General features: G+C 39.1%; 2 protein-coding genes across 4 annotated transcripts; one reads left to right on the top strand and one right to left on the bottom strand.

Annotated features, from left to right (window-relative positions):
* The first annotated feature begins 2,425 nt into the window (after positions 1-2,425).
* LOC7469322 (transcriptional regulator STERILE APETALA) lies at positions 2,426-8,203 on the top strand. Its single transcript, XM_002321159.3, has 2 exons — positions 2,426-3,125; positions 6,526-8,203. Exons 1-2 carry the CDS (start codon positions 2,883-2,885, stop codon positions 7,660-7,662), a joined length of 1,380 nt encoding a protein of 459 aa, XP_002321195.1. The 5' UTR covers positions 2,426-2,882; the 3' UTR covers positions 7,663-8,203.
* Positions 8,204-8,849: 646 nt separating this feature from the next.
* Positions 8,850-13,944, bottom strand: LOC7456005 (transcriptional adapter ADA2a). 3 transcript variants are annotated; one of them, XM_024585798.2, is made up of 13 exons: positions 13,788-13,944; positions 13,467-13,531; positions 13,213-13,394; positions 12,719-12,784; positions 12,442-12,567; positions 12,279-12,354; positions 11,839-11,899; positions 11,701-11,759; positions 11,491-11,592; positions 10,842-11,064; positions 10,226-10,436; positions 9,465-9,770; positions 8,850-9,248 (listed from the first exon to the last, which is right to left on the bottom strand). In XM_024585798.2, the coding sequence occupies exons 1-13, from the start codon at positions 13,862-13,864 to the stop codon at positions 9,057-9,059; spliced, it is 1,746 nt and encodes a 581-aa protein (XP_024441566.1). In that variant the 5' UTR covers positions 13,865-13,944; the 3' UTR covers positions 8,850-9,056. The 3 variants fall into 3 exon arrangements, with proteins under 3 accessions (XP_024441566.1, XP_024441568.1, XP_024441567.1); XM_024585800.2 differs by having other exon boundaries at positions 11,701-11,756; XM_024585799.2 differs by having other exon boundaries at positions 13,467-13,528; positions 13,788-13,943.
* Positions 13,945-14,131: the final 187 nt, after the last annotated feature.

The raw sequence follows: 14,131 nt of genomic DNA, 5'->3' as shown, positions 1-14,131 counted from the left end.
TGTTGTACATATTATTATAATTTTAAAATTTAATCTGGTTTAACAGATTGACTTGAGACCCGATTGATTTGGAACTGGAACCAAGCTGAATTTCAAAAAATAAGAAAAATTAAAAACTCAGGTGAACCAACTGATCTGGCCTGGTAAGACCCGGTCAAAAACTCGGTTATAAATTGTTGACTATTTTTTTAACCAAAATGATATTATTTTGATTTATAAAAAAATTAAACTACTGTATTGCTCTACATTCACACACATTATTTTCCCAGCATTCTCCCAGGTGCGTCGATGTTGCATGTCTCATATTGACAGATCATACAAAATTAAAAAAAAGATCTAAGTACTTATGAACAGCAAAATAAGCTTCAATTTGAAGAGCGAGGGCAGGGTGGAGCTGCTCCTCGAGGTCAAGCACTGTTCGAATTTGGGATAATCCTTTTAGCGGCAGTTTGGTTCCATTGCGCTGCTAATGCTATGAAGTATGAACTGCTCTCTCTCTCCCTCTCTCTCCCTCTCTCTCTCTCTCTCTGAACTGTGCTGTTTTAGTTTGATACTTTGATGAGCCCATGGTTGTGCTCGCAAGTACCTTGAAGTGACGAGCCTCGCGTTCCAAGGGCTCCATCGGCTTGCCTGGCCACCACACAGGCAAATCATTACTGCAATTCACTGCCCGAGTTACCTTTTCATAGATTCTATAGAACAAATTGTACATAGCTAATAATCATCACAAATCATATGCTGTGGCCACCGGGGCACAGACATGAGGGACAGCAAGTTCACGCTTGATTTTCTAGTTTTTATCACGGTTTGGAGAAAACTCAACCTTTTTATCATCACAAATCATATGCTTTGGATTTGGTCATTTCTTCATGCCACCTCAAGTGCTTTTTGTTGTGTCCTGCACCCTCGAAGTACCCAGCTTGTGCCTGGTTTAACAGGCAGTGGAATTACATGTCCATATATGTAGGAGCACTGCAATAAGATGGTTTCTTTCATCAAAACTAAAATAAAAATAAAAAATCTCTACGTTATATACTCTACAGTAGCCTTCACAATTACGTGCATCTTTTTTTTCTTTGATAACTCTATGAAAAATAAAAAGAGACCCGTTTGTTTTATAAGAAATTAATTATTTGATAACCCATTTGAAAAATAAGTAGCATGAAGTGTTTTCAACTCAAAGAAAAGCATACAACTCATTTTACGAGGGGAAAGTAGTGTTTTCCTCCTTTAAACTTGGGAAAAAACCTTTCAATTTTCAATATTTTAAAGAATAAAAAATATTATTTTCTATATATTTCTCCTTACAAAACCAAATATAGAATCTAATTCCCAGTTTATTTTTCATTGTAATTCATTTCTTAAAAATATTTTAATAAAAAATCACTCCCCAAATCCATGTAAATCTATCACTTATCACTATCAACGCTCAGATGATGAACCGAACCTCATACGTTCCCAGAGAATTAACCAGCACAAAAGATGAAATGAGTGCCTGCTAAAGCATTTATTAAACTGTTTTTTACCTGTTTTTTCTTACAATTTTAACGTGATAATATTAAAAATAATAAAGATATTATTTTAATAAGCCTTTAATTAAGAAAATAACAATACCAAATAAATAAATAAATAAAAAGGCTCATAGCATTCGATCCCAGTCAATGGTCATGCATGCTTGGTAGTTGGTAATTGGTTGGGAAAGACTGATGATGATATTTCTTTGGCTTTAGTGTCCGCATAGCCACGGGCAGGAAAAACTTTAAGAATTTCTAATTTGAATTCTATATTTAAAGATGGCCTCGTCGTCATTGTTATCCGTTTCCCCGCTAAGAAAAAACATTTTTTATTCTCCATTCCCCTTCGCTGCTTTGACTTCCTGTCATCATTTTTATACATTTTTAACCAAAAGCATGGATAAATATTTTATCATTGATTTACCGAAAGAAAATATGATGAAGAATTTCTGCCAATAATTTCGGACGAAAGCATGATATGATAAAAAAATTATATTAGCATTTCCATAAACATTGCTGACATATCAGATGGAATTTTCATTAGCAATTCAAAAAAAATAAAAATGGTTAGATTTGTCTAGTTAAGATTCTTCGTGGGATGTCGTGATTTCTTTCTTCGTTTTCTTTAGGTTTCGTTTTTCACTTTAAAATGTTGATGTGGTAAGATTTCTCAGCGAAACTGTAGATGCAGGGAGCTCGCAGTGAGCTTGTAGTGAGAGCAGGTTCAGGTGAGTGAACTAAAGATGATGGGAGGTGCCCCCGCAGAAACAAAATTTTACTAAGCTACCTCTGTATTTCCCGTTAGTGTTCATGTACTATATTTGAAAATCCTTGACTATACAAAGAATAAAAACTAAAGCAAGCTCGTCGATAAAGTTTTCACTTGGAAATGGACAAGAGAGTACAAAAGAAAGTTGGTCCAAAGAGTGGTACGTGTACAAAAGCACCTGAGCACACCTTGGCTAAATAGAAGAACCAGCAGTTTCTCACATGAACCTGAAACTGAACCTAACTATATCTCCCCGCCGTCTTTGCAGGGCTGGGAAACCTCCAAGAACACCCCAGCCTCTCGAGAAAAGAAAGAAATGCTACAGAATTCGTGTCAAATTGACCACAATATCAAAGGAAAATCTATCCACAACATGTACTGTAAAGACGTGTATAAACTACATGTATAGCGTATCAATATACGCGTATATACATGGAAAGACTCTAAATCGCAAATATATATAGAGAGAGAGAGGTGGAGGAGTCTCCCTTGGGACCCTCACATTGCGTCTTTATCTAGACCTTTTTGTCCTTGTTTCTTTGTAGCCCATATTTTCCTTTTTTTCATAGCTTCGCTCCTTATATATTGTTTATTAATTAATGTCTTCCTCCTCCTCCTCCTCATCATCATCTAGCAGTGGCAATGGCAATGGCAGCGGTGGTGGTAATTACGGTGCAAGAAGAGCCGGTGAGTACGAAGGGCCATCAAGGTCTCGTCCAAGAGCCATTAACGAGGTTTGGCCTGAGCCTTTTCTGGAAGCTCTTGCTGCCCAAGTCGCCATTGATGCTTCTCGCCTTGTCGGCCGGCTGGTCGCGGCACAGGCACTTGCCAATGTATTTCAGGTAAATGTATTCTCTTGAGACTCACGATGGTTTTAATCTTACTCTGTGTATGCATAAGAAGTGGAGGCCATTTTGTCTGTCGCATCAATGGGTTTGTCTTGTTGAGATGTGTTAGCTGTTTTGAGAGGTAATTATGCTAATCAGTTAGCAGCCGGGTAGGCTGAGAGGTAGGCGCAATAGAATAGAGTCACTTATCACCATCCGGTGGATATGGTACCGAAAATGGACAAAAACTTGGTCTAGTCAAAGCACTGTTTGGAATCTGTCAGGGAGCTAAAATGATGTTATGAACTCCATTGGTTTTGTATACAAATATAGATTCTGAGACTCTTCTGTTTTTATTTCAATGGAAACTGAAGAAATGCTGACACAGGGTAACAGCAGCTTGGGTTGGATGTATACAAGCATCCAAGGAGAAACCATACCTTTGGAAGGAACTGCTTTTTAATGGGTCCATTTCTAACTAAATTTATGTCCCTTTTGGATGTAGCAGTTTCATCTTGGCAATTTTTAGTTGCTTCATCTTTTGAATGCTCCTAAAGAAAATATCCATTTTTGGACCCCGTTTCATATCTTGCGGAAAAGGACTCTTTTGGTTTTGAATTTCTCTTTCCCTTTCCTGGCATGATTTTATTTTAGCTCTATAATCCCTTGCCTTTTTGACTCAACTTTCTTACCTTGCTAAAAGATCCATTGAAATAACTTTTCTAATGCTAAAATGTGGATAGAGACGTTTGAAACCTACTTTTAACTCGGCTAATACTTTTAGACTTCTGCCCAGATTCAATTTTTCGGGAGCAACATTTTCTTTTTGCTGTGGAAACAACCATCTCCGCTTGGTTTTTAGGTAAAGCCAAATTTGGGGGATTGACTTGTTTATGACAGTGAATCGAACATTCTAGGGTTTTGTTCAAACTGAATTTCTCAATCAAACAAAACCAAAATCTTGGTGATTTTATACGAGGAGCAGCAGTCTCCATTAATAGCAAAGAGCTTTGAGAAAGTTCTCATCATTACATGGTCCAATGTAGCTCGGGGATGGGCTGATTTAGATGGATAGGAGCTATGAAGTGATTGTTTTACTATTTTTATATCAAACAATTTAGGCTTCTGTTTTGGCAATTAAGAAGGATATCTCACAAATTGACCAGTCTTGTGGGATCAGTCAATAGTCAGCATGTGCAACGCCAAAAGTACATGGAGCCCAATGCTGGTGCCTGGTTTCATAAATTGATGTCACTTCAGAGATAGGGTCTTCTCTTCGCTCAAGCCAGAGGCAGTCAGTCGGTGACTCAACTTTTATTCCTTGTTATATCCTGTGTTTTTACTACCTCCATTTTCATTTCTATCACTGTCTTCTTTCGTTCCTCTAGTTTTAGCACAGTAAATTTCGTATCTCCTCGTTGGATTCTGAACCTTTCATGAAAAACACTTGTTCAATGGCTTTAGCTTTGTGTAACTTTCAAGTCCTGGAGACCTCGAGGGATTGTTCTAGTGAGTAACCAAATCTCTTGTAAAATGTATATGATCCAAACTCAAACGGGCTTTTGTAAAGCTTGTACCTAGGAAAGATTCTAATTTATAGATCTACTATCATAACTGCCAATAACTTGGCAGTAAGAATGGTCAAAGAATTAATTAATTATTATCAAAACTGGAAGGAGTAAATTATTTAAATCTTAAAAAAACAAGGGAGGAAGTTAGAATTCATTGATTGAAAGGGGGGGGGGGGGATATGATGTAGGGTATGTGGGAAGTAGAAGTTAGGGGGACAATCGAAGAAAAAGGTAGTCGGAGAAGATATGGATTCGCTTCTTTTAACGAGACAAGCCTTTGGCCAACTCTTTCTTGGTAATGAGAGAGAGAGAGAGAGAGAGAGAGAGAGATGGGAAAGCACGCTTCGAGTTATAATCCTTTTTAACAGTAAATCTAACTCCATCTTTTATCCTTGTAATAAAAATCTCATTCTGACACACACAACACATGTGTGTGTGTGTCGTGTGTGTGTGTCTCTTGGCATGCGGTGGCCTTTCTTCTTCTTATTTTGAATTATGTCTTGAAACCTCCCATGTTTGATTCATTTCTGTATAGCGTTTGTGGTGGTGTAAACTCTCTGCTAGCGTCTGTCCTTCAGTGTTCTCAAAGTAATTTCCCTCCCTGCTCAACCACAACTAATGGTTCTTTGACCCGAAGATTTTGTCTCTCCCTGCCCGATTGCATTTAGATTTCGCCATTGTACTTTGCTGTACCTTATCCTGTATGGCATAGAGGATGAATGAATAAGAGTAATTATAATAAAAAGTTAAAGTTTATAATAACAATAAAGAGAGAGAGGGGTCGCTTTCTCCTGATAGTAGTAGGATACTGTTGATGTGGTTTACCACAGCATGTCTAGGCTAGAAGACAAGTCTGTTCTGCTTTGAAAAGAAACACTTTATGTGAGAGCTCTGACTGGTTCTGACGCATGGAACCCATTAAAATAACATGTCTTTCTCTTTTCTCTAACCACCCTCTACTACAGCTCTCTAGTCCCTAGTCTCTCTTGCCTGCTATTTCCTGTCTGGCATCGGCATGTATGAATTGGGCACCAGCTTCAAGCCTTCTCACAATTAAAAGCTTAAATGCGCATGCTTTCAAGTGCCTCGGCATACTGACGTTTTCCCACACTCTATGTGATCAGCATTTGTAGATGACACTGACACGTTTTGCTGGATCGGTTCTTGGAGTTGTTTAATCATTTAAAATGCCGGCCTCTTTAGCTTGGTTGGTGGTCTTTGTTTTTTCACAATATTATTATTATTATTAAGATGACCCATGCATTGTTATATATATATATATATATATATATATATATATATATATATATATATATGTTATGAAACCCATTTAAATTATGGTTTTTTAAGACATTAATTATTAATCAATTTTGTGAGGTCACGTCTTTCATCATCACCTTCTTGTTTTTGTTGCATCCATGGTGATCTTCGTATTCTTGCCTTAGCTGGTGCCTGGTCCATTATATAATGGCATCCCATAGTTATGTAAATTTACTTTTCATGTGGAGTAGTTTAAAAATAAAAATCAATGGCGTCTCATAGATCTCCATCTATGAACATTAATTAGTTTTCTTCTACTGTGGTTCCGTATAATCCCTACCCACCAGCTAACGAAGCCTTAAACATGGTGCTTCTGCTGAATCACTGAACCGTAACTAGCAACTTGCTCTAGCTAGCTTCGCATAAGTTCAAATGATGGAATAAAAAAAAATTATGGCTGAAAGTTTCATTACATGTATCTTCTGCTAGCTGTTGTTGCATGATGCAATTGCTACGTGTGCATGCATAGCCGTCGTCTCTGTATTTATCTTTTTATGCTTTACATGGTGTCCACTTTGTTTCAGGTGTGTTCAACGTGGCGAGCAGTCTCGCGTTCGGATCCTCTTTGGCACCGTCTCACTCGCGGTATCTGGGGCCGCACCAACCTTTTCCATGACACTTGGCGAGAGGAGTATATCTACCGCCACCAAACGGCCCAAAACTTCCGATCCGGAAGAGCTGTCCATTTCGCTCTCCACTTTGATCCAGCTGATGTGGATGACCCCAACGACCCTGATGCTCTAATATGCCGCTGTCTCGCTTTCTCCGATCGCTACCTTGCATGCGGTTTTGCTGACGGCGCTGTCCGCCTCTTTGATCTCACCACGCGCCTTCATGCACGCACTTTCCGCCCTGAACACCATGACCGCCTGGGCAGGTTCTCTCGTGCGGTCTCGGGCATCGTCATCACGGCCACACGCTTGGTGTTTGCCACGTTAGATGGTGATATCCACGTGGCGGCGGTAAATAGCAATGCCAATCCACGGAGGGCCCGCTTAGGTGAGGTGTTGAACGACGGGGCATTAGTGGACTTCACGGGCCGTGGGCGATGGTGGGTGGGCCTATACGCTGGGCTTCCGGGCCGGGCCTATCGTGTCTGGGATGGTAACACCGAAGAACCTCTCTTTGAAGGCGGGGCGTTGACTGACCCAGAGGCTGTGTTGGGTTGGCACACGTTGACAGAAGTGACTGAGTTTGTGGGCCGAGTCAGGGTCACGAGTCAGGAATCGGTCGTGGCATGCACGAGTTCGAGACTTGTTATTTTTGATTTGGGGGACCTTGGGGCTGTACTAAGGGAGGAGGACTACACTAACAGGAGAGGCATCTTGGTGGGTTCCTTCGACGTATGCAATGAGGCGTATGTGATTGTAGATGGCAGGGGGAATGCTAGCGTGCGCAGGGCGGACACCTCGGAGGAGATGTGTGGCTTTACCGTGAGGCCTCCAAGGGGAGTGCTTGGGTGCATGAATGGTGGGTACGTGCTAACGTGCGCGGGTGGTGTAGTAAGGGTATGGCAGATAGAGCAGCCTGGTCGCCAAGAGTATTTGTATAGCTTCAGGGAGAGGATAGGCGAGGTAAACGCTCTCGTTGCAGATGAGAGGCACGTGGCAGCAGCATCAAGTGACACGAATATACACCTGTGGGATTTTGGGGCACAGTAGGTGGAGGGCACGGGGGGTGGGGGTAGGGTTAGGGTTAGGCGACCTGACCTAGAAAGGGAAATAGACCTAAGCTAAGATGGAGGGGGGATGGTGACAAGAGGGGATGTAGGCTCTCGGTAGGGTTTAGATTTAGTTTTAGCACGAGGAACCTGATATCTTTGACTTGTATGAAAGTAGCTTGTGATTTTTGATATGGAGAGAGAGGGAGGGAGAGGTGCGGAGGGCCGTGTCAGCCGCTGTTTTGGGTGCTCTTTTTGGGTATGAAAGATGATGTCGAGATCCGGGGGACGAGGAGCCTGTGCCTGCCTATTTATTGGATTGACTAAAAGGAGGAGGAAGAGGAGGAGGCTTTCTGGTTTCTGTACATTTTCTCTTTTTCTCTTCTCCGTTGGTTTTTAATGCTGTGGTTCCGGAATCTATTCGAGTTGTTCCTTTCCTCCTTGTACTTTCATGGCTTTTTAGCACTTTCATTGGCTTTTTAATTAATTGTGGGGCCGACTTCTGCTGATTAATGGGAACCCCACAAAGCTTTTATGGCGCAGGGAATGGAATTGAGACTTGTAGTTGACGTCCTACGTTGCTAGCTGCCTGCTCTTGGTAGGTGTCATTATAGTGCTTGTTTTTTCAAAAAAAACACATTTCAAAAATTTTGATTTCTTTCTTGTGATTTTGATTAATATCAAAAATTGATTTTTTAAAAATAAAACATTATTATGTCATTGTATTTCAAATGCCCTTTAAAAAACGTTTTCATTGCGATGAAGGCCCTTGCCCAGAACAGCATCCGTCTGTCCTTTCTTCCCTGTTATTGCTCAGGGCTCTCCCTCCCTCATTTGTGTACACCTTCCTAGGGTTGCTTAACAATGCCACACCATTCTAAATGGCTTGAAAGAATCTTTGAGACTATCCAAGAAATAGCACTGATGTTCTTTACATAAAACCCTAGATCGGTGGAATCCTATACTCCTATCAAATCAACTCCGATGTTCTTTTGTTTCTTTTATCTGAAAACGAGGAACCCGGGTCCTCAAAGAGCGTGGTTAATTCATATCAAGGTGATGCTAAAATATTATGCAGAGGCAGACATTTGGTTTCACCCTGCTGGCTGTTTTTTTCAGAGTAATCATGCAAGAACCTAAATAAACTGAAAATCACCGGGTATTCTACTGTTTTCAGGGGGACTGAGATTAATACTCAAGACCACCATTGTGTATCTTCTTCCATTGATCAGCCAATACTAATTACACTGCAAAAGATCACTACACTATCTATAATAGAATGCCTTGTCAAAATACGTTCTTACAAGAGAGTAATACAATATATTGGTATGACGCTGCTTCTCTTTCACAAACAATGTAAGTAGATCAACAAAAATGGAGATGTCATACCTAGAGTCATGCTAGAGCAATCCCCTTTTTCACTAACATATCATATACTCTATCCACTTTGCTTGATTCCACCTTGAACAGGCTATGAGCATCGGTTTTGTTGGTAACAGTACCCTTTGTTATCTCTATTGACATTATGTGCAGCATGTTGAGATAATGTGCAGGTAGTATTCTCAACTCACAACAAAGACGCTTATCCTGCATGTAATAATATATCACAATTTACTCAAGCGAATCTGATGCTCGGTAAAACAAATAAAAGCATGCATGAACACACAAAATCACATCAGGCAATGATGCACAGGTTGCATTTATCTCCCAAAATCAATTTCAAACATAGCAAACATGAGATCCAATTGAAAGCATGAACAAATTCAATAACATAAATGTTAATAAGTTGAACAACATTCTTACAGATTCAGAGAGCAAATCAGCCCCTAGGAATCCAGCAATATCCCACTCATCGAGGGTGCTTGAAATTGCTTGTTTTGCAATCATTGAAGATGAGTCGTTGCCACCAGGATGAAAAACGGTGGAACACTTGACAGCTCCACGAGGGCTGCTGTCAAGATGATTTGGCTTTGGCAACAGTTTACCTGCTGGGCCTGCTTGCATACTTTCCTTCGCTCTTTGGGCACTTTCTTCGGCTTCCTTCTTTCTCTTCTGCTCAATAAATCCTTGGGCCTCACCAGCTGTTTGACAGCCAGCAGCTCGAGCTTCCTGCATAATTTTTTCTTGTCATATGCAGCAGAGATCACAGCTTGCATTTGGAATTGATACAAATTGTGCCTAAGAATGCTTCCATACAAGTTTTACAAATAATAAGCAGCAGGAGCTGAAAGTTGACAAATCTTTCAGCTCATGGAACAGATAGCTGGAACAGAACTGCTTGCTCGCAAATTCTAAGCAGCACAATGTCCATTAAAAAAAATTGGTATTACATGTTCATTACTGGAGTTGATGAAAATCAGTTTTGTAATTGATCATGAAGAAACAATTGTAGATTCTGCAATTGTCCCATGAGAAATAGTGATTGACAGTAAACTACCCCAGCAATATCATTTTATTACGGCATGGATGGTCACTATTGTAGTGGTAGCACAACAACTGGAAACTTTAAGAGCCAATTAACAGAATAAAAGATGCAGAGGGCAAGTGTGCAGCATGCGTCAAACCTGAAGATCTTGTATTCTTTTCATAATCTGATGATCTTCAATAACAGTCTTCATCAATTCTTCATGCTCTTCTTTTGTGTGGAACCTCATGAAGACCTTGTAACGCTGATATATTTCCTTCTCTTCAGGTGAAATGTTCTTCTCAAATGCATCAGGGTAAAACAAATTTCTTTCCAAAATAAAATCTTTCCTCCGTTTCCTCTCATCAAGCCTGCCAACAAGTCCCCAATGAATTTGGAAACTAGCTAAAAATGAAAAAGATCCCCAAAATAAAGGGAAAAAATAAATTTTGGTTGGAGATCAAACTCAATATGTCCTAACACCTACATTTTCTTAGGAGCTCCCAATTTAGAGTAGCGAGAACCCAAGGTTAGTGCAGAAAAAATCTCAAGCCTAAAGTTCGTGGAATCATAATGTCAGCTGGCTGATCTTCTCCCAAAGGATTAATCATGGAACAGAGCAAAACCATCATTTAGTTGTGGGATAGGCAGCCAAAATGGCAAACTTTTGTTTTACCAACTGTCCTTTAATTATAAAAGGAATTGGCCTATAGAAGCAGCCTTCAATATGTTGTCTCTCACATCAAAAGTGCATGTTTCTACAACTTCAACTGTACCTTTTTGAGTAAATGCGCAGAACTTGCAGTTTCATGTCAAGCTCAGCATCAGTGTCAGTATCTTTGAATTCCATATCTGCCAGTAGTTGCTCTGCATCATTATCATATTCAATCTCAAATTCCTGCCTCTTGAAATTATAGCCACTTAACTCTGTCATTGAAGGTCCTTCCTCTCCGCAAATTCTAGGTTTTTTCTCTCGAATACTCCTGTCAGACAGAGGTTCTGCCAAAAATAATCATTAAGCACTCATGACAGAGATAAGAAAAGAAGCCAGCTCATAAAGCTACACACATTAGCGTAATTGTCCTATAACAATACAAACAGTTTGATGCATATCAATCATAAAACTATAGGGTTAAAATTCTGACTCATGTACACTAAACTAGTTTCCAGAAATAACTTTTAGAGAGCATTGCATGAATGTTCGCCAGAACTTCACATTACATCCATTTGTGTGGGGTACTGTTATTATGTGTAAAATGTAATTACACCTATTGTGTTTCTGGAATTTGAGTGAAGATACCCATGGCCAAGATCAATTACAAACATCATGATTCTACATATACCAGTAAAATAAAAGGCACCAATGTCATGAAAATTTTTCTCGTGAAGTTTGCAGTAAACAAACAATGAACAGGGAAATCACACCTTCCACTTTAATCTTATCCTTAATCTGGGCCTCGTTAGATGCTTTCTTAACTGCATCTGAGAATGTGTTGCCACTGCTTGAACCCATATGAGAGCTGACTTCTGAAGTAAGCAATAAGGTAAGAATTTCAATTAGAAAATGTTCTCCATAAAGTAATCTTCAAGAGAGAAATAAACAAAAAATAAACATTTGCCAGTCGAATGCTGTACCTGCATTTACTATAGATGACGAATGGCTGGCTAAATCTTCTTTCTTTGATGCCTCACTTCTGATCAAGCAGTTTGAGGAATTAGCAATCAGGATTAGAGTTCAACCGAATTCAAGTATAATGGTGAAGATAGCCATACTTAATTTTCACAGAGAAGGGAGACTCTTGGTTCAGCGTAAGCTCCTCAAAAGCAGACAACTCTGGGAATAAACATAAGAATCTGTTTAGCTAGCTTATTTTACATAGAAATCAGTATATGAGCCCGGTAAATAGGGATGCCAACAGGTGGACTTAAGGGAGCGTACACATGAACATGACTAGCGATGCAGAAGAAGAATGAAATATATATTTTAGATTAATTTAATAAAATTATTCAAAAGATGTACTACAAAAGCAATTAACATGTTCTGGGTTTTGCTTCAATTGAATTCATCAAAAGATAAGTAACTGATGAATTGAACAAACTTAAATCAGCAACCTATGAATTTAGTTGAGAATTGGTATTAAACTATAAAAATACCAACCACCCAATCCACATGTGACACAATTGCAAAGTACTCAAATCAATTTCAAGCTAACCTTTCTTCATTTCAACATTTCCTCTGGCCATTGCAAGGAGCTCCTCTCTTGTTTTTCCCATAACATGAGACATGTCCTAGGTAAAATAAACCACAGGGTGTTAGTACCATTTTAGCTATTTGGGATGCATACATGTACATATACAAGCAAATATAAGTCTTACTGGGAGAGGAAAGCATGGGGAGTCCATGTATACAGCATTATAGTGATCAATGCATTGAGATTTGCTCTTGGTTCCAGCATGTTCTGAAACTTCAGTCCAGTTCCCAAATCCATACATTTCAATGCCCTAAAAGTAAGGACAAAATACACCATCGAACCATCATAATAATAACACTCAGAATGCCAGATTCACAAGAGAAACCAGCATTTTACAGAAATATTAAATGGGTTATAAGTAATATCGAGGAACACATAGTTTGACTTATTAAAGCAAATACCTCTAGAAGTAATATCTCTTCATCTGTATTCCAGTCTGGATGAAAGAGCGGAAAAGACAGATTGTCCTGTTAGAGAGAAATAATGGAAATACAAATACTGATTTAGGTACAATCATTGCTTCATTAATAATTCTCAAAACCAACCATCTTGTAGTGGTCCAGCGAACACAGAAATAGTGAATGAAGCCCACCATGGATGAAAGAAAAAATAAAGAAGCCAAACATATAATGATATTCAAACACAAGTTTAAACTACACACTAGAAGGCAAATATTCCAGCACACAATGCAGTGGTTAGGATTGTATAGTATGTGCATCACAATATCAATTTCAATGAGAAAAATCCTTAAGAGCAATGCTTGACTAATATACGACCACGGCTAAGAAAGAGCAAGGTAAGACATAAAAAGTGATTAACTAGTTAACCATCTGAATTATAATATGTTGAAAAGCTGAGAAGAGAAACATATACCAACTGGACAAGAAAACTTTACCATAACCCTGTAGGGATGATTGCTTTTATGAGGAGTCACTTCGGCTCCAACAGAAAAACACTCAACGCAAAGGTCGAAATCAGGACACACTGCACACTTAATGCGAACCATTCCAGAGATGTCTTTATGACAGTAATTGCAGTGGTATAGTGCCAGTTTCCCTTGACCCTTTTCTTGATATACTGCATTGTAGGTAGTTACAAATTATGTACTGATTTGCATACAAATTTCAAAGGACGATTAAAATATTATACCTGCTGGAAATGCAGTCTCTATACTCCCTACATTGGAAGTCGTCTTTTTTCTTTTTGAAGATCTACTAAAAAAATAAAAATAAATAAATAAGTGCAAACCTGCAAGAAGCTAAAATAATTGAAATTCCAAAAAAAAAAAACAATTCAATAAAAGAAACAATTCACTTGTCAGTTATATATATTTGAATCAGAAGCTTCACATGACTGTAGACTCAAGTTGAAATTAGAAATTTTAGGGTAAAGAAATTTCCTCAGCAACCAAACAATACACGATAAATTAATATTAAAAATTTCTGCACAAGCTAAGTGTGAAAGGTATACCTATTGTTTGGATCATCAGAGGCGGCGGCGGCAGTGGAGGTTCCGGAAGAAGGAGGGCGACCGCGCGAACGACCCATGGTAACAGTTAGTTGCAGTCTGGGAAACCCAGGCGTTGGAGAGGGAGGGTTTTTTTATTTTTTATTTTATTTTTTAGGATTCTTAAGTGAAGAAGATGATGTTGCCACGTCAGAGACATTTGATCCAACGGTTAAAAACTTTTTTTAAGGGTTAAGAGCTAAAGGCCATCTCGCTGTGTCACTGACTCACTGCGACACGCCCTTCCCTTCATTATTAATTAAGTTTTAAATCTTTTAGTTTTATACAATTTGCTCCAAAAGTATACT

The sequence above is a fragment of the Populus trichocarpa genome, chromosome 14, assembly GCF_000002775.5.
Source record: "Populus trichocarpa isolate Nisqually-1 chromosome 14, P.trichocarpa_v4.1, whole genome shotgun sequence".
Lineage (NCBI taxonomy): Eukaryota > Viridiplantae > Streptophyta > Magnoliopsida > Malpighiales > Salicaceae > Populus > Populus trichocarpa.
This window is presented reverse-complemented; position numbering and strand designations above follow the sequence as displayed.

What these genes read in the sequence shown, in the direction of transcription:
- LOC7469322 (XM_002321159.3), top strand. Translation starts at nt 2,883, where the DNA reads ATGTCTTCCTCCTCCTCCTCCTCATCATCATCTAGCAGTGGCAATGGC. An exon ending in CACTTGCCAATGTATTTCAG is followed by an intron (nt 3,126 to 6,525) that starts GTAAATGTATTC and finishes ACTTTGTTTCAG; the next exon opens with GTGTGTTCAACGTGGCGAGC.
- LOC7456005 (XM_024585798.2), bottom strand. Translation starts at nt 13,864, where the DNA reads ATGGGTCGTTCGCGCGGTCGCCCTCCTTCTTCCGGAACCTCCACTGCC. An exon ending in AAATGTTGAAATGAAGAAAG is followed by an intron (nt 11,900 to 12,278) that starts GTTAGCTTGAAA and finishes GTTTATTCCCAG; the next exon opens with AGTTGTCTGCTTTTGAGGAG. An exon ending in CTGATTTGCTCTCTGAATCT is followed by an intron (nt 9,249 to 9,464) that starts GTAAGAATGTTG and finishes TATTACATGCAG; the next exon opens with GATAAGCGTCTTTGTTGTGA.